Source organism: Corapipo altera, unplaced genomic scaffold, assembly GCF_003945725.1.
Source record: "Corapipo altera isolate COAL_440 unplaced genomic scaffold, ASM394572v1 1, whole genome shotgun sequence".
NCBI lineage: Eukaryota > Metazoa > Chordata > Aves > Passeriformes > Pipridae > Corapipo > Corapipo altera.
The window spans coordinates 16,468,941-16,488,637 of NW_020884873.1; the positions used below are offsets into that span (position 1 = coordinate 16,468,941).

The 19,697-nt window shown below is 47.7% G+C and overlaps 1 protein-coding gene across 3 annotated transcripts; it reads right to left on the minus strand.

Annotated features, from left to right (window-relative positions):
* Positions 1 to 2,820: 2,820 nt before the first annotated feature.
* CBX7 (chromobox 7) lies at positions 2,821 to 18,985 on the minus strand. 3 transcript variants are annotated; one of them, XM_027656187.1, is made up of 6 exons: positions 18,413 to 18,601; positions 17,466 to 17,509; positions 13,406 to 13,471; positions 12,816 to 12,882; positions 11,899 to 12,238; positions 2,821 to 9,843 (listed from the first exon to the last, which is right to left on the minus strand). In XM_027656187.1, the coding sequence occupies exons 1-6, from the start codon at positions 18,545 to 18,547 to the stop codon at positions 9,695 to 9,697; spliced, it is 801 nt and encodes a 266-aa protein (XP_027511988.1). In that variant the 5' UTR covers positions 18,548 to 18,601; the 3' UTR covers positions 2,821 to 9,694. The 3 variants fall into 3 exon arrangements, with proteins under 3 accessions (XP_027511988.1, XP_027512005.1, XP_027511995.1); XM_027656204.1 differs by lacking the exon at positions 18,413 to 18,601 and adding an exon at positions 18,799 to 18,985 and having other exon boundaries at positions 2,825 to 9,843; XM_027656194.1 differs by having other exon boundaries at positions 2,825 to 9,840; positions 18,413 to 18,603.
* Positions 18,986 to 19,697: the final 712 nt, after the last annotated feature.

Below are 19,697 nucleotides of genomic sequence, written 5' to 3' on the forward strand. Positions count from 1 at the left end.
TCAACCAGCAATATCGTCCACCCTAAAAAGCAGCCACCCCTAAATTAAAAGGGGTAAAAGTCTTTACATTGCTACACAAACACAGGTGCAGCAGCCAAGACTGGTGGTCTTGTCCCCCAACAGACAGACACATGGGTCATGAACAGCACACCTTGCCTCAGGGCAGGAGCACAAGGCACTCCTGATCCACAGACCAGAAGGGGCAGTGGCATTTCAGAGTTCCACGTGCTCTTTCTAGTTATTTTCTCCTTCTACCTGTCAGCAGAACCTTCTTTCCAGCCACAGCGACTGCTCAAATCACTGCAAGCTGCCATTGCACAGGTATTGCCTAACACTTTCATCTAACTTTTACTCTCAGAAAGCAAAATAGCAGCAGAATATCCAGCTGCTCAGGGCATTGTTGGGTGTTTCCTTTGTTTCATTCACATTTCCAGAAAAACACTTTAAAAAAAAAAAAAACACCTGGGAAGACGGCTCTCCCAGAAAAGCTATTGTTCACTACAGACACTACAGAATAAAACATTTTCCTGGCACCTCGCTGTCTGCAAGACTCTGGTGCCGTAGGATACACTGTAGCACTTCTTGCTAGCACTGGGAAGCAATAAGCTTTGGGGAAGCAACACCACCTTTCTTACCAGAATCACTGCCCAGCGGTATACAGGCATACGAAGAGAGCAGCAGGTGCAAGAATGTTTTTATGTATCTTTTAAATGGCACTTGATAATGGGAAACTCACCCGCTCAAAGCCAGTAGCTGCCTCCAGGCTCATTTCCTATGGACCCGTCAGGAACAGCAGCACTTACCTCCATGAGAACAGCTCCAAGGGTCGATCGACTGACTCCACTGCTGTTTGCTCCAGGGAGGTCACTGTCAGGAGCAGCAGATTTTGGCATGGAAACGGTCACTCCCTCACCTACCCCAGGAGTGGACACAGCTGCGCGCACTCAGCAACCCTGTGGTCATCCAGGTCAAAATGGGCTGAGATTTCACTGCTGCAACTCTGGAATACACGCAAGCAAAGGCAGATCCCTCGGAGCTGACCACGTACCTCCCCACACACCAGGTGCAGGTGGCTCAGCATGGCCCAAGAAGTGGTCAGAACAACCATCCCTCCAGCCCAGTAACTTTTTGATGTAGCAGAGAGAGGAGAAGGCCAATGGGGTTTGTGCTGGGCCTACACCGCTGGGGTGCTATGATATCCCTGGGCCCAAAGTAGGCCCAGCTGCCCAGGCTGCTGCTTGCATTACACAAGTCCCCCAGGTTTATTGCATTCTTGATTCAAAAACAGTGGTTTGGTGAGTAAAACGCTGGAAAGAGAAGGACCAAGAACAGGGAAGATGTGTGGCACTGAATGGACAGGAGGTGCCATTGCAGGGGTCACACGCACTGCATTTCACCCTGTGCTTCTCAGAGAACACCGAGCTGCCCAAACCATGTGGTTCCCCTCTTGCTGAGTGGCCTTGTTCTGGGGCATCCAAAGGGGAGAGCAGTGCAAGGTAAGCCAGCTGCACTGCACGGATCGGAGGGGTGGCATAGCAACAGATTATTAAAAATTAGAAGTTCTGCTCAGATTAACCTTTAATCCAACCAAGACATGCATGCAAAAGGACAAGCTGTTGTGAGTTTCTACTGCCAGCCACCTTCTGCAGCATTGGCAGGGGTAGGAAGGCACAACCTCCAGAGTAGGCTTTCCCGTAACTCTGCACTGCAGTTTCTTCCAACTTTACCTGACTCGCTCGCTGCTGCTGCTGCCAGAGAGTAAGTGGCTGGCTGGAGTCCTGCTCCAATGCCATCACTCAGCTCCAGCCGCCCTGGCTCGAGGCAAGCATGCTGACTGTGCTTTGGTAACATGGGCAAGACCTAATCACACTGCCTTGAGCCATGACCAACTCAGGAAATGCACCCCATCCCCCTCTGCTTTTGCTCTGCATGTTTTTGTGATTGACATCACAGCTGTGCTCAGGTGCAGGGCTCACCCCCACCTTATGCCTATTAAAGGCATCTCGGCAGCCCCATTTGCTTCCTGAGGTACCTCCATAAACAGCTTATCCTGCCCCTCCACAGAGGATGGAGAGGGACATGCCTCCAGGGAGCAAGTCAGACACTGAAGTGGACTAACTGACATTTGGGATTCTCTCCAAGGAGTATCAGCAGTTCCAGTACACGGGCTCCTTGGCTAAGCCCTGCATTACCTGGGATGAACCAGGGGTCAAACTCTGCCCAGGAGCAGCTGTGCTCCTGAAGAGGTCCCTGGAAGCCCTGCAAGACAACCCACTAGAGGCTTTGGCATAGAGGAGAGCTGCTTCCCTGACGGCAACCAGTGTGGAGCGTGCCTGGCAGCCCAGGCCTTGCCTCAGACTTTCTCCATTCCCGTAAGAGACACGATACGGGGCACATCAGCACTCTCCTGGTGCTGGCAGAGCTGTCCTGGCACCACAGCCTTGTGCAAGGATGTTGAGAACTCCCTAAACCCAGAGCAGCAGTCACCCTGACACTGGCATTCTCCTCTTCAAATTATAATCCATCAAAAGACCAACCGTCCCAGGTCACCTCTGTACAGCTCTAACATACCCAGTGGGTTAAAAATTAATAAAAACCTGACCTCCTCCAATCAAAGCAATGAGTAATGTCAGAAACAGCCTTTTGCAGGCTCCATTCTTCATCGATCCTTTTTTACTGATCTTTCTCACGCATGCACGCACATTTTCCATTCTTTTTCCAGCTGCACTGCACGTTTATACCAATAGAAGTGACTGGTGGAAAATAATTCAGCTGTAGAATTAAAGCAAGGAGAGGTAAATGACCACACAAACAGACCAAGAGGTAAATGTCAGTTCTCATATTTAATATTTTAATAATTTTGTTTGCAACATTTACCACATAAATCATCTAAATAAATAGATGCTGTACAGTCTCTTATCCATATCAGTACAAAAATAAAACCACACTTTGTGTCAAATTATACTTGAGCTTGCCCTCCCTTTGCTATTACAATCTCCTTTTACAGCACATACTTGCTCAGAAAAGGCATTATACTCTGATTGGTTTGTTTGGAATTGGTTTACTCCCTATTTCCCCCCCTCCCCAAATACATTCAATTAGTCTGTACAAAAGCTAGAAGCTCATTCTGTGCAAAAAGGAAGCTTTCTGTGTGCAAAGACTCCAATACTCTAGCGTGCTGACGGAACAACAGCAACAACTGAAGAGACAGGAAGAAAAATATCGGGGACCCTCCCCTCTAACTGACCCTGTCATCCCCCATCTCCCCCCCCCAACAGAAAGGGAGCACACCAAATCAGTGTGCTAAAGAGTCTGAATGATGTGCATACACTGAAGGAAAAGGTCGGTGCTGAAAACTCAGTGAGAGAACTAGGGTGTCGTCCCCCCATGCTGTAGAGGTAAGGAGACTCCCCTCAGCCTGCTCAAAAGGTTCTTGAGATACACAGAACAAAAGCTTCATCTAAATTATTTTATTTCTTTTGTTGCCATTCTGTTGGAGATGAGGTGAGGAAATGGCCTCTGGAAAAATCCAGCAGCTACTGAATACAGCTCCTGGTTCACCCTCCCTTCCTCTCCCCACTCCCTGCAAAAGGACAGACATCTCCCCGTTCCTCAATTAAGCTAATAAGGTGCAATTTTTCAGACAGGAAACTCTATGAAGATGTCTCTGGAGCTGCGAGATTTGGTCATAGTTCCAGACCAGGACCACACCAACTGAAACTCAACTTCATTTTTCCCTTTCCTCAGTCAAAGGAGGTAGGGAGGGAGGAAGCCAACCTGCAAGCCAAAGGTGAGTGAGGGACTTAGCAGGTCTCCCCCACTCCCTCAAGGCGCCCTCCTTTCCTTGGCATGGCAGAGCATGCTCCCCTCCAGCCATGGTAGGGAGGCAAAGGGCTGAGTGGCAGCTCTGGAAAAATGATAAGGAGCAGCCCGCAGCCTGAAACAGATACATCTTTTGCTTTTCAAATGCCACTTTTAGACAGACGATAAGGAGTACTTAGCACTCCTAGTGCTTTGCATTTCCAAAGTGCTTCAAAACATACTTCAGATTTAAAAGCAAAAAAAAGCTACTTAACATTTTGACAGATTTGCAAAAAGCTGCTTTGTGCTGACACTACATTTTCTGGTTAAAAAACCAATAATAATAAAAAAAGGTTTTTCCACCTCCTTCTTCAAAATCCCCCTCCCAGCCAAAACTCTACTACCCCAGTAAAGAGATAAGCTGTGACAGAGGTTCCGAGCAGTCTTAGCAGCTCTCCCTTTCAACATCTGACTGGCACTCTCAGAGAAGAACCCCTACCATCTTTGCAGGGCAGCCCACAGCAGACAGAGGCAACCTCGGCAGCAAAGCTTCTACCCCAACCCGACTTTGTAGCAATCCATCCCCTTCCTGTCAGTCCTCATGTGCTCCAACTGAGCTCTGCACCTCTCCACAACTCCCAGTTAACTAGGGATCACCTCCTACCTGCTCCCTGTTCAGCCAGTGTACTTTAAGCAATTAAGAGTGAAAGAGGTGGAAGAGAAAAAGGGATCATCACTACAGCAAGTGCTCGTTACATGAAAAGGATTTGAAGGGTCTGAACTCCATTTTAAGTGATTGCTTCCCTCCTTCTAATTGTCCTGGCACTGTTTTTAGGTCTTCCCATCATGACCACCTGCTTGGGTGGAATCCAGGTGGTTCAACATCCAGAAGGTTCACACTTCCTCTGCAAGGGTAGTAAGTTCAGCAGACAGAGAACAACATAGCCTCTTGATCATAAGCTATTGTCTCAAAACAAGTTTATCATACCCTTCAGGAAAACCTTTATGACAGGCATGGCAAAAGCAACGCGCTCCTTTTACCTGTATGTGCCAATGCTATGCATTCCCATGTAGAAGTTACCCTACGCAAGCTGTTAATGTACACATCTCCCTTGTGTTCCCAAATGGTAGAAGACAGATACATAAACATAGCAACCACCACCTCCTCTCCACAAGGCCCTTGCAAAACTCCAACAGCAGATGCAAGGGATCAGTTTCACGACAAGTTCTTTGTTTCTAACACACCTTCTCTCTCAACTACCAGCTTACCCAAAGGCCTGTCCTCAATCACCTAGTGAGAGCAACTCCAAAGCAACTCTATTCCTATCTTCCCTGACTGGAAGCTGCCCCTACTATCTTCCCAGAAAGGCCCATTGCCCTCTTCTTCCTAGGCTGCAGGTAAGCCAGGAAGGAAGAGAAGATGGGTAGATACCAACTAGCTTTACAAAAGGAGGTTTTTGCACTTTCCCTACTTCAGAAGACAAAAAGCTTAAAGCTTGAGAGGAGAGGAAGGGGTGGAGAGGTGATGGTAGACTTTGCTTTGCTTAAAACACAGATGTGGCTGGCAGCCCCCACTGTCTTCCGCACCCTGGCCTCTGTTGCGGCTACCACAGAGGGTCCTGCATGAGCTACCCTGCCTATTTTTTGACCTGTGTGAGGCCTCCTTTCTCTATTCCAGTGAAACCATCAAGCAGCACTAGCTGGCGTACAGCAGGAAACAATACTGGGGCCAAGGGCCTCCTGTGAGGTGAACAAACAATTTTATACATTCAGTCACAAAACACCAGAGGAACAATTCCGGACAGTTTCACAACACTAATAACAAAAAAAAGCCATTCATTTCTCAATAAGCTTCTCTATGTCTGAGGCTCTGACATAGACAAGAGTCAATTCACTAACAAATTTGGGCTTATTTTGGCAAGTGGAACTGCTTTTGGGTGTTCTCACAAAAATATCCTGGTCTTGCTTGGAAAAAAAAAAAAAAAAGAAAGAAAAAAAATCACCTTGGTCTAACTTCACAAGCAGAAGGGCCCCCAAGCAAATGCAAGACAATATGGAGCATGCAGGAGCTACGAGGCTACTTAATGCCACTATTTACGCATTAAAACTTGCTGTTCCAAGGCATCACTTATATATCAGAGCAATAACATCTAGTTTATAACCATTCAGGACAGAGGAATATATACCTCACTTTCCATGTATTTTTTTTAAACACAGTGTTAATAATAAAGGCTTTCCAGTTTCATGAAGCCCCTCAGTTCTGTCATATATACAGTGACTTCACTTTGAGATCTATGAAATAAAAACCTCTGTTTCCCAAACGCTGCTGGTAAATTCTCACATGGAAACAGTTCTAAGAATGACTATTAGAACTGTTCTTCTCTGAGAAGGTTGCTTCTTGTGTACAGTTCAGTAATTTCCACTGGCTGAAGTTTGTTTTTCTTGTTTACAGCCATGGAGCCAAACGAGGTATGGGAGAGTTAGCCCATTTCTATTCTCAGCTTGTGCTTCAAATAGAATTATTAAACTCAGCTTCAGCTGGATGCTATTCTGGCTCTTCTAATCAAACGGAATGCTTAACAAAGCTTCGAGCACAGTATCTGGTTTTCACAATATGTTTGTACAAGAGGTCCCAATTCAATTTTCATGTTTTGGGTTGAACTGGTAGATGGACAGTATTGGGGAGAAGAGACAAACCCAGACAAACTCTCTTGCCATCACTACTAAAACCCCCAGACATCTCCACACCTGCAGAGATGGAATAAAGCTAATTTTAAACTCCCTGAAGACCAGCTCTACCAAGGAAATTTACAACAATATGTCACCAGACAACGTGGAACAGAGCCATGTTTTTTTAAAAAGATCAGGAGAAAAATCTTCTCAAAAAGATCTTTAAGATAAACAAGAATTCATGAATGTCAAAAAAAAAGTCCACGCCAACGAAGTAACTGCTTAGTTTCCTACCACAAACTCCTCTTCACACCCCCCTCCCCCAAACCCACGCACATGCAGCTTGTTGCGTCTTAACTCGATTATAGTTAACTCCTCATTGACACAAAGCAGCATTGCAGCCAGGTACTTTGTTCCACACTTTGTGCAGAGAGATGATTAGTCACCAGCAGAACACAAGCTAGCCTGATCCAAAAAATGATTAAGATATGAAGATGTGGGTGGATCCTCTTTGAAAGACCACCACAGGTCTTTGAAAACTCCACCGCAAGAGGAAGAAAATATGTTTAAAGAAAAATGCCAAAACAAAGCGTTGAGAAGTGTCAGCTGGTGAGTGGAAAGAAAAGCAGAAGATGGAAATCTAGTTTATTAGGACAAGCTCTTTCCTGCCGCAGGATTGGAATTGCTTCCGATGTCAGCTGAAGCCAGGAACTTAGTAAATAGGAAGCTTTTTTTGGTGTATTTGTACTCTGAGATGAAGACATGACAAAGGCATCAGTTGCTGAATTAGAATAGAGAAACCAGATCCTATAAATGCCACAAAGATCGAGCAGGGTGAGCTGCAGTTCAAAACATTTTTTAAAGAAAGCTAAAATGTTACGCTTCTGCAACCATCACTACCGGACCCGCTACAACCCACAGGAGTGGACTCAGCCATGTGCTGTGTCCACTGGCCACAACAGAAGAGAGATGCAGGTATTCAGCACATTTGGCAGTTGTCGGGAAGAGGGTGGGTGTGGGGGGGTGACAATAACAACACTGTCTGACCCCACATCCTGCAAAAGAGGTTGCAACTCCAGACACAGAAGCCTCGCTCTGGACACCCACGTTCAACAAACATCCTGCGCCTGCATGCTTACCTCATCAGTTTGCCCTTGCTAGCTACTGCAAGCTTCTTTCCTACTCACTCTTCCTCCCACCTCGTAATTCCCCCCCCCAGCTTCCACTTCTCACCCTCTCAAATTTCTCCATAATAAAACTCCCATCTTATTTCTTTTGAGACAAAAAGGTCAGCCCAAGAATTCAAGACCTTCCCAGAGGTCCTGAAACTGCTGTGATGCAGTGGAAGACAGGCTTGCTCAAACAGCTCTGAGATGGAAGGGCAAATACTAAATCTACACTGAGCTGCCATGTCCCATCTGAGGTAAAACCTGCTTTTAGTAAAAACCACAGGGGCAGTCCAGGAACTTTGCAAAAAGTAGATGTTTGGAGGACCAGAAGCCTCAGAGCTCCAAAATTCTGCAGGCCATCAGCCAAGCCCCTCATAGGAACACACTGAGGATTTCCACAGGTGGTCTCACAGCTCAGAAGGCTCATAGCTTCATTTAGAATAAATACAGCATATAAGAGATGCTTCAGGTGGAGTGGGGTGAGGAAACAAAGGATTTGAGTACAGAAATCACGACAGTAGCCAATGTTACCCTGCAGACTCTGTTCTGCAGTTCCCACTTCAGACTAGCTTACTTTTCTTGCTTTCCATAGGAAAAGGTCTATATTTAAAAAATTAAGTTATTTAAATAAATTTTGCTTTTAAAAATGGAAGAGAACATGCATGTGCAAGAACAGATGCTATGCTAAACTACCAACTCAAAATACAGCAATTCTTCAAAAACCTCAAAGTGTCACAGGCAGTCCAGCACAAGGCATTTTTAAGTGCAAGATTAGGCAGGGTCTATTGAAATGCAGACCACTTTCCTTGGCAAAGATTTTTAAGCCTTCCAAGGGGAAGTTCCTATCAGCAAAATAGGATCACAGATACTGTGAGGAGACTGGAGTCATGGAAGAATATCACTCAGGCAGTACAAGCCAAAAATTCTCATTGCTAAGAATCAAGAATTTTTTTCCCCTCTTCAAATCTAATACATGCCCTCCTCACATGTTGTTTACCTTGGATCTCTCTAAGGGATCCAAAACCAGAATTTGCTGCTAAACAAGGTCCATTTCTAGCTCAGTTCTGCCCAATTCCTGTGTCCTGGGCCTGTGCCAGTTTCTTGAATATCTTTGCAGTGCCAGGCAATGCTTCAGTTGTCCTATTAGCCCCTCCTCCCAGGGGAGAGGAGTCAGTTTTCAACCAACTTATTACCACAGATTCAGGGTAGCATTTGTTATTAATACTGAATTTGGCAAAGGGTAAGAAGACCCCACTTTCCATAACGCATTCCTCACAGAGCAGAGGCGAGCCTGGAAATCCTGTTTAGCATATACAGAATGGTATGTCTTGACTGTGCTGGGTTTCTGAGCTTTTAATGAGGGCAAATTGAATTTGCGTTGCCAATTTAGATTTCAGAGATGCATTTCAGTCTTTCCGCATGATCAACAATCAAAGGGAGAAACCTCTGCTGTCTATACGGACCCGTGCTGCAAAGACTGACTTACCACAGACAGGCAAATAGGATTCTGAAGTCCTGACAGCAGGCCACAGGGAAAACAGCACTGGAGAGAAAGTCTTAACAGGCTGGAGTTATCTACACAGGTAGGATCCATTGCGTCTCACTGCTGCAGGAAGAGAGGGAGGAGGAAGGTGGGAAGAGCAACGCACAGAGATGTATCTTTATCCAAGGGATATCAATTGCAGAACAAGGCAGCAGGCTAGAGATCCAGCTCTCTTTCCACCTCCACATGCCCTCTCCCCACAAATGCAGCTGCCGCCACTTGACAGGATAAAAGGCGAATTGTTCGGCTTGCTGCTTTCACATCAAGGAGGGGAGTCTTTGCCAGGGAAAGGGCTGTCAGTTTTTCAGCTGGACAAAGCAATGACAAACAACACCCCCTACACTGCCCTTTTTTGCGTATCTGAAAGGGGGAAAAGGAGAAAAAAAAAAAGTCTCTGTAAACATTTTAAGAGGAGACATTTTGGATATTTTTTTTCTCTTAAGGGATAACATAACCCTTCCCTAGCCCCACCCTAAAAGCACTGTTTTTGGGGAGCACTGCAAACAGAGATTCAGAACTGTGCACTCCGGTCTCGAAAGAAGCCCTCAGCCACTTGTGCTTCTCTGAAAGTGACGGTAATGGAGTTTGCCGTGATGTCTGTCACTGTCACTTCACTGGGGGGCACAGTGGGGATCCAAGGGAGACTGGCATCCACATCTGCTGCAGAAGGAAAGGCAGATAAGAGCATGTTAGTGAGAGGAAGGTGAGGGAGAAAGAGAGAGGAAGCAGAGAGGGAAAGGAAGGATGGAAAAACGGTCTCCTTTCTGACAAACAGTAGGTGAAATCAGCCTGAGTCTGCACGTACAAAGCAAGAAAGAGCACATGCAAGCTCTCCCCTCAGAGGCAAAGGGAAAATGGGAGGATCACAGCAGGACATAATGGGAAAAGGAAAGAGTAGCAAATGTGTCCAGACACACAGCGGCATCACAGCAGCCACAGAGAGGTCAAAAGACCTGCAAACCCACTCAGCTCATCTAACCATCCACAATTCCCTGATACCTCTCACCCCACTTCAACCCCTAACTGGTTTTGTGTCACCAAAGCACACTCATCCTGCTGTGAGCTCACCTGCTTCTAAATGCCCTACCCTGCTGAAAAGTCAAAAATCAAACACTCTAACACACGCTCTTCAGATACTCGTATAGGAGTCAAAGGGATCCAAAATGGAGGGTCTGCCTTCATAGTGCACCTGCAACGCAGCCTGGGTGTGATTCTCTCAAAAATCTGCCAGTAGTGCTCTGTGGAAAGGCTGATCTCCCTTTCTCATAGCCTTCCTTTGCTTCCAGACAGCTCCATACATGAAACTAAAGCACTCTTGCACTTTCTCACTGTATGAATAATTATCAGTCCTCTGCCACCTAAAGCCCCACTTCCCCCCAGCTCCCAGAGACTGCCATATGAACAGAGAAAGGGGAAGGAAAACACATCCTCTCCCTGTCATTCTACCTGTACTATATCCCTTGTGATCCCAACCTGGGTAAAGAACAAGTTCCCTTAAGGGTATATTTCCTGGCTTCTGTCTCAAGCACCTGGGGTGCCTACTTTCACCTCAGAACAATAACAATAATCCCCCCTAACAATAAGTGCAGACCATATGTCAAGGGGAGAACAAAAACAGTTTTACAGTTCTGTAGTGCCACTCACTCTTATGATCCCAAAGTGCTTTAGAGCCCCACGCTTCTAGGGGAGAACAGCCCCACACACTTGTCCACTGCCAGGATGTAACACTGGGCTCCTCTGTGCTACTCCCATTGCTGCCTCCCTGGATTCTGGGCACTGTTCCAGTCCCTCTCAGAAAGGAAGGAATAGCTTTGATTCCCAGAACACAGCCCTCTCCCTAAAATCTTGCCTAATCCAGCCTGGCTAACAGCTACTCCTAGCAAGGAGTAACAGGATTCCCTCAGCTACTACAAGCAGCATAAGCCCCGTTTTTCCACTCCTCAGGAAAGCTACGCCTTCAGAAGCTCTAATAATGCAAGGATAGAGTTTCCCTGGTAACTGAGAGCAACACACACATCCCACAGCCCTCCTGCACAAGATGCTGGTATCCCTCCCCAAAATGCCAAATGCGCTTGGACATCTCCTGTGCCCACACTCATGCTGCCTACTCAGTGAGATCAGGCAGGAGTTACCATCCTCACTTCATCTCTCTCATCCCCCCCTCACATAGCCCTACAGCAAGAGACTATAGAGGGGTGTGGAGAGGAAAGGGAAGGAGGGAGCAGGGGAGTGCACTATGGGTTCCTAGTGGCATTTTTGTATGCTTCTCAGACCACCACTATGAGAGGAGTTCTGATGTCCCAGCTTGTCCACTGCCAGCCAAGCTCCTTCGAGCCAAGCAGCAGGTTGAGCACGTGTGGATATGTGGACAGAGGCAGAGTTCATCACTATCACACCTGTGTGTCACCTCTGCTGGGAGGAAACTGTAAGAGGGGAAAAATTTGCAGTATCTTCTGCATGTTTTCTAACACTGGGAGGGACATCATGGATGTAGGACTACAGAGAGACAACAGCATCACAAAAAACCAGATTAATCTGTGCTCTTCAAACAAGAAAGAAACCTTGCTAACAAGAGGGCTATAATATGAACCAGTGAGAGCCGCTCTGAGAACCTGACCTAAAGCACAATCCCAGGAGAAGGTAACCGAGGAGGAAGAACACAGACTATCCTTCACATGCCCCAGAACTTCACAGCCAAGGGGTGTCTGGCCTTACCTTCTTTGCTGGTGTTCTGCATGGCTTCCCAGTCCTCAGGGCCCTGCCTAGCCTCTAGGCCCACTGCATCATTCAGGAAAAACTCATGCCTGCAGTTTCGGTTCTCCAGGCTCGCCATGCGGGGGAACTTCTTCCTGGACAGTCGCAGGTACTTCTGGTTTTTGCGTTGCTTCCGGAGAGAGAATGGCAGGACTGCTCCCCCAGTCTTCTCTGGGAACTCTGCCTGCCCTGTCTTGGCCCCTGGCAGGTTACTGTCTCCTCCTCCAAATCTCCGTGCAAGAGAGAAACAGAGCTTCTCCTTTCCCTTATGGGCACTCCTCAAGTCCATGCCATACAGCCTCTGCCAAGACATCGACACAGAAAGGGTCAGAGCGGACATCTGATCATACAGGCAGGGCTCCACCCTGGTAGCCAGGAAACTATTCTTTGTTCAGCCCCTGAACATCTAGATGTGCTGCTTCTAAGGTATGCTGCCTCTACAACACCATTTCTCTCACCTCTTCAACTGCCATCTAAGCCCTTTCTAGGATTGGCTGCTTTGCTTGGGAACATGCTGAAACTCTGCTTCCAAACAGTGGCTATCTTTGACTTGATGGAAAGTTCAAGCTCAGCATAAAATTAAAAGAACATACAAACCAGGTAACCTGCAACCACTCGGGCCCTTACTTTATAAAATTCCAGTTCAGAGAGCAAGAGCTGTTGTTTTATTTTGTTTTGCTTTTTTAAAGATAAATTAGCTAGCTCTTCAGCTAACAGGTTAAAACTATCTCCCTAACCACTGATTTCATGGTGGTGTGTTTGCTTGTTACCTCCAATTCTGTCCATGCAACAGCAAACAGACAGTTCCCACATCCCTGACAGCAGAGAAGCAGCACAGCAGCTAAGAGTTAGGAATACACAGAAGAGCAAGAGGCTACCTGCAGTAGGAGGCGCTTTGGTTTGGGGCCTCTTTTCCTGTACCCTGATGCACGGTCTCTCTCCTCCCTGTGAAAGAGGAACACAAATCAAACTAAATACTAAATACCACAGTATAAAACCTAGTTGGGACTTCAACCTTTTGCAGCACATCTTCCTCAATTTCCTTCACTAAAACCCCATGGTGACCAGGGTGGGCTTGGAAAACATCCCAGAATTTCTTCCTGTAGGAGTGAAAGCCTTGAAATAGGGGAATTTCTCTGACACAGCTGATGAGGGATGGGTTAGAGAAACGTATTGCCTCACATCGCTCCAGTCCAGCTCTGAACCTGATTAAAACCTGAGACTGATGGTTCTTTGGCTCAATGCTGCCAGTTCTTTGCCTCATTTCCTGAACAGTGCCAATCAAAGCTGCTTTAACCTTGTCTTGTCTGTTTCAACCAACAGCAGGGTACCGAAATCAAGCAGGATTCATTGCTATACATCTCATCTCTGACTTACGTAGGGACAACAGGGCACTTTATGCATATAATGAAATAAAGACAGTATTTCTTTTCCTGTGTTCAGGGAAAGAAAGAACACGTGTCCTTACTTTTCTTCATAAGCCACTACCAGGCGAGGGTCCAAGATATGATCCTCTGGCTCCCATGTGCTGTATCTGAAGAAAAACATAAGGAATAAAAAGTAAACAATACTTAAATGAAACATTCTCTCCGCAGGCCTGCTACCAGTGTGCTGCAGCCCTGGATACTGTCTTCACCAGGGTCGGTGGGGCCTGCCACAACATTGCGAGAGCTCTGAGGAATCTCAGCCATTCCCTCCCCAACTTCCCACAGACACCACCTCCCCTTCCCAAAACAGGCAGGGCCAACCGTCAAACAGCTCTTTGTAGGAAAACAGGGAAGACTTTCCTCCCCAGGGCCCCCTCTACACTGTTCGCAAAGCCTGTGCAGACACTCGCAAACTGATTTTAAGTCCATGCCTAAAGAAGGTTTCATCTGCAGCATTCCCTCAAATCCAAAAACCCCATGGAACAATGAGACGTGATCTGATACTGCTTTCTGAAAAATAGGTCTCTCTTAATTTAGAGTGCTCAAAGAGTAAGTACGCTTTCTCACCTGCATTATTAATTACCTCTAATCACTGAAGCCGAAAGTATTCATTTAAGAGTTTAATTTTTCTCCACTGATGCCGTTCAACCAAACATGTTCAGACCTGGGCCCTGGGGCAAGCTGATGGCCACTTGCCAAGGCCTCCTCCTCCAGCTCGGCTCCCCCTGTGGTTTGTTCCTACAGAACAGATCTCATCGGTACTTTGTACCGGCGCAGAAGGAACCATCTGCACTGCGGCCAGGGCCACCAGCACTGCTCCAAACAGGCTTCATGCTCCGACAGGAGCTGTGAACAGCATCACTCACTGCCCCAGCTCCGTCCTTGATAGCCAGACAGCTGTGACAAGAGCCAGATCTCAGGAAAGGACTGGACCCATCCAGCAGGCAACTCCAAAACTGGTCGCCAAAGAGCACACTTGCACTTAACACCAGGGAGAGGCAGCCAAAAATTCCCACTGTGGAGGCCGAAAGGATCACAAGGTGGTCCCTGTGGCATGTTTGCTTCTAAGAGGTCAGGCTTGCACAGAAAAGATGGGTGGCATGTCTCTACTGTACAAACTCTAAGGCAAAAAAGCAAGTCTGAAACTCCAAATGCCTCAGAACACTAATTTTTCTGGAATGTGAGGTCCAGGCCTGGAGGTAAAGCCCCTTCCAGACCCCAGGAAGGAGGACCAGAGAGGAGTCACTTCCAGGTGTGCAAAGGTGCATTTGTATCAGTGCCTTTAAAAGCGAGAAAGCATTTCAGGATGTTTACATTTCTGGATGAAGCACAGGCTGCACATGAGAGCACACGATACATGCCTACATGTACACGGGGGAGGTGGTTTAGGAATGCTTTTCCCTTTCATCTCTCTATTAGAAGAAAGGTACTGAAAAACAGGAACATTCCTGGAGAACACGTCTAGAAATAAAAATACAATTCTTTTACAAAAGGGAGAAACAAAAATATGAAATTCAGATATTCCAAGGTGCACTGTACATCAGAGAGTTAAGAGCAGACATGTCTTCGTAACCAGCTGATCTCTCCCTCCCTCCCTCCTTTGCTCATGCCTCCTGCAGCAACCTGACTGTGAGCTGTCAAAGCCAAGATGATGTTTGAAAAGAGGAAGGTTTCCTCCCAGCTGCAGGGATTCTGGCACTCATCCTACAAATTTAAGAAAAATAACACCACGAGAGGGGAAAAAAGTCATCAGATTGCTTTTCACGGGCAGGAGAAGAAAGGGGATTTGCTTATAAAAAACCCCTGGTGGGTGTTCCCGTTTTCTCCGCAGTTCAGATTCTGGCTTCGCTGCAGTAGCAAAACACTGCATTTAAAAAAAACATGGTTGAATTTGCCACGCGCGCGCGCACACAGAGCTTTATATATGGGTACACACAGCCCAGGCTGCAGCAAACTGCAGAGAGCAGGCACTCTGGAAAACATAGATCATATGATCTTCCTTCCCCCTCCTTCTACTCCTCCTCTTCCCCCTCCCCTCTTAACTCCAAGACAAGTTGTAAACAAGCTTGTAGCTAGAATCAGGTTGTCACTCCTCCATTCCCTCACTCCAGCAGTGCAATCCAGAAATCTGAGGTGCAGGGCATGAACAAGAATTTTTTATTAAAAAGAGGGGGGAAAAGTGAAATATGAATTACATGTGAAAGCAGTAAACTACTGACCTATCCTTATTTCCTTCTATGATGCTTCCAGTGGGATAATAGGTACAGAGATTATAAAGAGCAATGCAACGAGGTTGGGGAAGGGAATGAAGAGAAACAAGACATGGGATGAGCAAACAAACAAAAAGATGCAAACAGCCTGTGGTGCTGCATGCTGTCCTGGGCATATGTAAGTTCAGAAACAAGGAACAGAGACTGCAAGTGGGATGAAAGTGACTTCAGTGCTCTGAGAATCTTAGTTTTAATAACTCAAACCACTGAGTAAATAGTTAAAATGCTCTTCACATTCGGAGTTTGGGAGAAGAGCGAAGGTGCTTGGACATGTCACAGCATCAGAAGTAGGGAACCCTGACATCACCTTGCTCCCTGAGGAGCTGTGCTTTAAATTCCCAGAAGAGTTTCTGTCTCCCCCAGAGTTCCAAGGTGCAGGACAAGGAAAGGCAGCAGTTAAGAATAAAGGCTGCTCTGTCCAAGGAAACATTATGCCATGCCTCAGCCCACCTTCTGGACAAGGGACTTTACGGGAGAAGGACCTCAATGCGTTTGTTCAAAGGCGAGTGGGATAAACATCAGTATTCTGGCCAGAAGCGGATGGGGCCTCACAGGCTCCAAATCCACGTCCCACCCTCTATCACCGATTAAATAAGACTTGGCTCCTTAAGGCTGAAGCAGTCCAAGAAATGGCCCGCACTACATGGCAGCTGGTGCTCAACAAGTGCACAAGGTTACTTCAACAGCAGGACTTACAGTCAAGAATAAAGTCCCCTCTCCCACCACCACCAGATAGGGGAAGTTGCTTGTATTTACATATGCCCTATAAGCATAAGGATCAGGCACAAGGATTGGGCATGTAGGAACACATTTCAGCTTCTTGGACACCAGGTACAATCTGTCAGAACCATCCCAGTGGGCCCCGCTTTGCAGCTGCGAGGCCAAACCCGTAACAAGCGGCCCCCTTTGCTTAGCAACACACAGAGCAACTGCATGTGCAACGCTGTTGTACCCACCCACGTTGTGTATGTACACACACAATCACAAACAGAAAAGCAAAAACAGGGCCCCATATGGGTTGGCCAGGAGGCTTTTCTACTAGACTGCTAGCTGACATAGTAATATTCTCCAGTTACCTAATCTTTCTAATCTCAAAGCATTTTACAGACTGTTTAAGCACAGACCAATCACTCTTCTTCAGAGGCAGCTGCATTTGCATAAGAGAAGTATCTGTAAACAGTGCACAGCAATGCTGAAAAAAAAAAATGCCTCTTTTTTTTTTCCCTTTTTGCAATGTAGCAACCAAAGTAAAAGCAGAAAAGGCACTCATGAAACCAGAAGGTTTCAGACAAGGAAATGAAGGCATGGTGGTAATGTTCAAGGGGCAAAGATCACCTGCACTTGGCTACAATCAATAAATCTGAAACACTGCCCCTTTCTGTTGGTGAACTGCAGAAGGAAAGCAGTAGGACAACCAGACAAGACCATCAACATGTATTCTATTTTAAAAGGCTTCAGACAGCTCTAAAAATAAAGTAGGGTCCTCTTGGTGCTGACTCAGAAAAGAAGGAGTCATTCCAAGTTCAGAAGAATCTGGGTTCTTTGTTGAACTCATAATGAATTTAAAAACATTTGTATCTAGAAAGCATCTCAATGAAATATTTCAGTGGTGGCAAAAACCAGTCTGAATAGACTGGCAGGCAGTTTGTATTCCTTAGCTGCCAATTCACAAACAGATTTGGGTTTGGTTTGTGGCTCTTTGGTTCTGTTTATTGTTGTTGAAATGAGGCACAAGCGATTACCCATCATGAATGAGATGCTCAATTGCAGAGACACAGTGTAAGCTATTACCGAATATTAAAGTCAAAAAAGACAAGTAAACACAACTTACTTTGGGGGCCATCCTTTCCACTTCACCAGGTATTCTACTTTCCCCTGAGGGTGGAAAAAGGAAGAAGAAAACAGATGAACTCTGCAACAAAATACGGGCTACAGTATGAAATGCAACCAATCAGCGGGACTAAACTCAAAGCTCGTTTCCCATCACTTTATTTTCAAAACAAAGACACTTCCTCATTCAACTACACTTGCTATACCTCTTTCCCTAGAATGCAGTGGTGTTTAAGCATGCTTGCACTCCCATCAGCTTGGAGCACAGCTTTGCAGAAGTCTTGCAGGCAGAACACTAAAAGTCAACCAGACAGTAATACTGAACCTTTCCCACATTTACAGACAATCCTACAAGAAGTCAGCACGCATAAATGCAAGAGGCAGATGTATGCCAGAAGCAAGTGTCAGATGAATATTTTTTTTTAAGCAGAGAGAAGAAACACAGTACTTCAGAACCTATGAAGCATCTCTGACATGTTCCTTTCCATTTGCTACACACTCCACTTAAACCCTGCTCCATCTATCACAGGCGCTCATCTTTTCGACCCAAGCTCACAGCTGAAGTTCACAGTTATCCTTTTACTTGCTCACTCCAAGTACAAGATTTAAAAACAAAAAGCAAAAAAAACCTGCAGTGATTGGAAACCGTGCTCAAGGGCTCGGTGAGCAATGTGTACAACTATCAAAATGTTTAATGTTACGCTGAGGGGTTTGTCAAGCACTTTCCAAAGCATGGCACAGGCCTTCGTGGTGTAGGACGACCACTCTCCAAGAGGCACTGCTGCAGCCGCAGACACCTTTACAGGAGAGCACAGCAAGGAAAGCGCTCGGGTACTTGAGCCAAAGAACCGGTTTCGTTTTCCTCATTGGGGGGGTTCGTTCATCAGCCTCCCAAGACTGGAAAACACTGCCCTATAAGGAACTTTCCACCGGAGGATCTCTACACACTGCATGCCTACAGGTTAATCCTTGCAACACCCTGCGGGGCCCGGAGGGCTTCCAGGGCCGGGGCAACGGAGTCACGGGAGCCTTCCCAAACGCTCTCCGGTTCGGGCTCTTCCGTCTGGTGTCACCAGCGCTCATCCTGCAGAGGCTGAACCCCCCCCGCACCGACAGCTCCCCCTCTGCCCCGGAGACCCCCGAGCCAACACACGTGTCCCCCGCTCGCCGGCCCCGGGCAGGTGCCGGTGCCCCCGCGGCGCGTGGGGGGACGCGACGGGGACAGGGACGAGGACCGGGCGGCCGCGCGCGCGCGCCCACCACGCCCCCCTCCCGGTGCGCGGCGGGAGGGATGTCCCGGTGCGCTCCCCCCGCCCCGCCCCACCGCTGCCCACCTTCCGCACGCGCTTCTTGCGGATGCTCTCCACCGCGAACACCTGCTCCCCGATGGCCGACAGCTCCATGCGGCGGGAGGGACGGCGGCGGGCTGTGCCTGTGGCTGTGTCTGCGGCGGCGGCCGTTCCCCGCCGCTCCCCCTCACACGCCCCCTCGCGCGCGGCCGCGCCCCCGCCGCCGCTTTAGAACCTGCGCAACGTTTTCCCCGGCGCGCGCGCGAGGGGGCGGGAGCGGGGGGCAGGGAGGGAGGGAGGCGGTGCGCGAGGCCGCGGCGGGAGGTGCCTGGGACGCCGTCCCTGCCTCTGTCCTCCTACAGCCCGGGGTTGCGCCGTGGGGGAGCGCTGCCCGCCGCAGCGGAGCGGTGCCATTTGCGGGCGTTTTCCACAGGAGCACGGCCACCGGCGGTCGCGTGGCGGCGGCGGCGGCTGGGGAAGCGGCGGCTGGCGGTGTGAGGGCGGGAGCAGCGCTGCGGCAGGAACCCGGCGTGGCTCCTCTGCCCGGGCATCCGCTGCAGGTGCGTGGCCGCGAGGTGCCTGTGACGACCCACCCCTCCAGGGGAAGGGAATGCCCAAGGCTCATAAGTGCTCGCGGCGGAAAGGAACGGAACAAGAGCCGGAGGGCCCGCAAGCAATCGGAAGGTTTTATTATTAAATGAAACACTTGGAATGGAAATCAGTACGTTAGTCCCCTGACCTACTATATAAGCACACGGCAATGGGTTTGGGATAAAAGGGTAAGATGGAAAGGAAGAGAGAAGAGATGAATTAAAGAGGGGGGAGAGTGAAAGAAGAAGGAAGAAAGGAAAGAAAAGGAATAGAAAGAGAGAGAAAAAGAAAGAGAGAGAGAGGAAGAGAGAAAAAGAGAGAAAGAAAAGAAAGAGAGAAAGAAAAGAAAGAGA

Coding starts and splice junctions, on each gene's coding strand:
- CBX7 (XM_027656187.1), bottom strand. CDS start 18,547: ATGAGCGCTGGTGACACCAGACGGAAGAGCCCGAACCGGAGAGCGTTT. Junction 17,510..18,412: donor GATTAACCTGTAGGCATGCA/GTGTGTAGAGAT, acceptor TTCCACCCTCAG/GGGAAAGTAGAATACCTGGT. Junction 12,883..13,405: donor GTAGTGGCTTATGAAGAAAA/GTAAGGACACGT, acceptor CCTCTTTCACAG/GGAGGAGAGAGACCGTGCAT.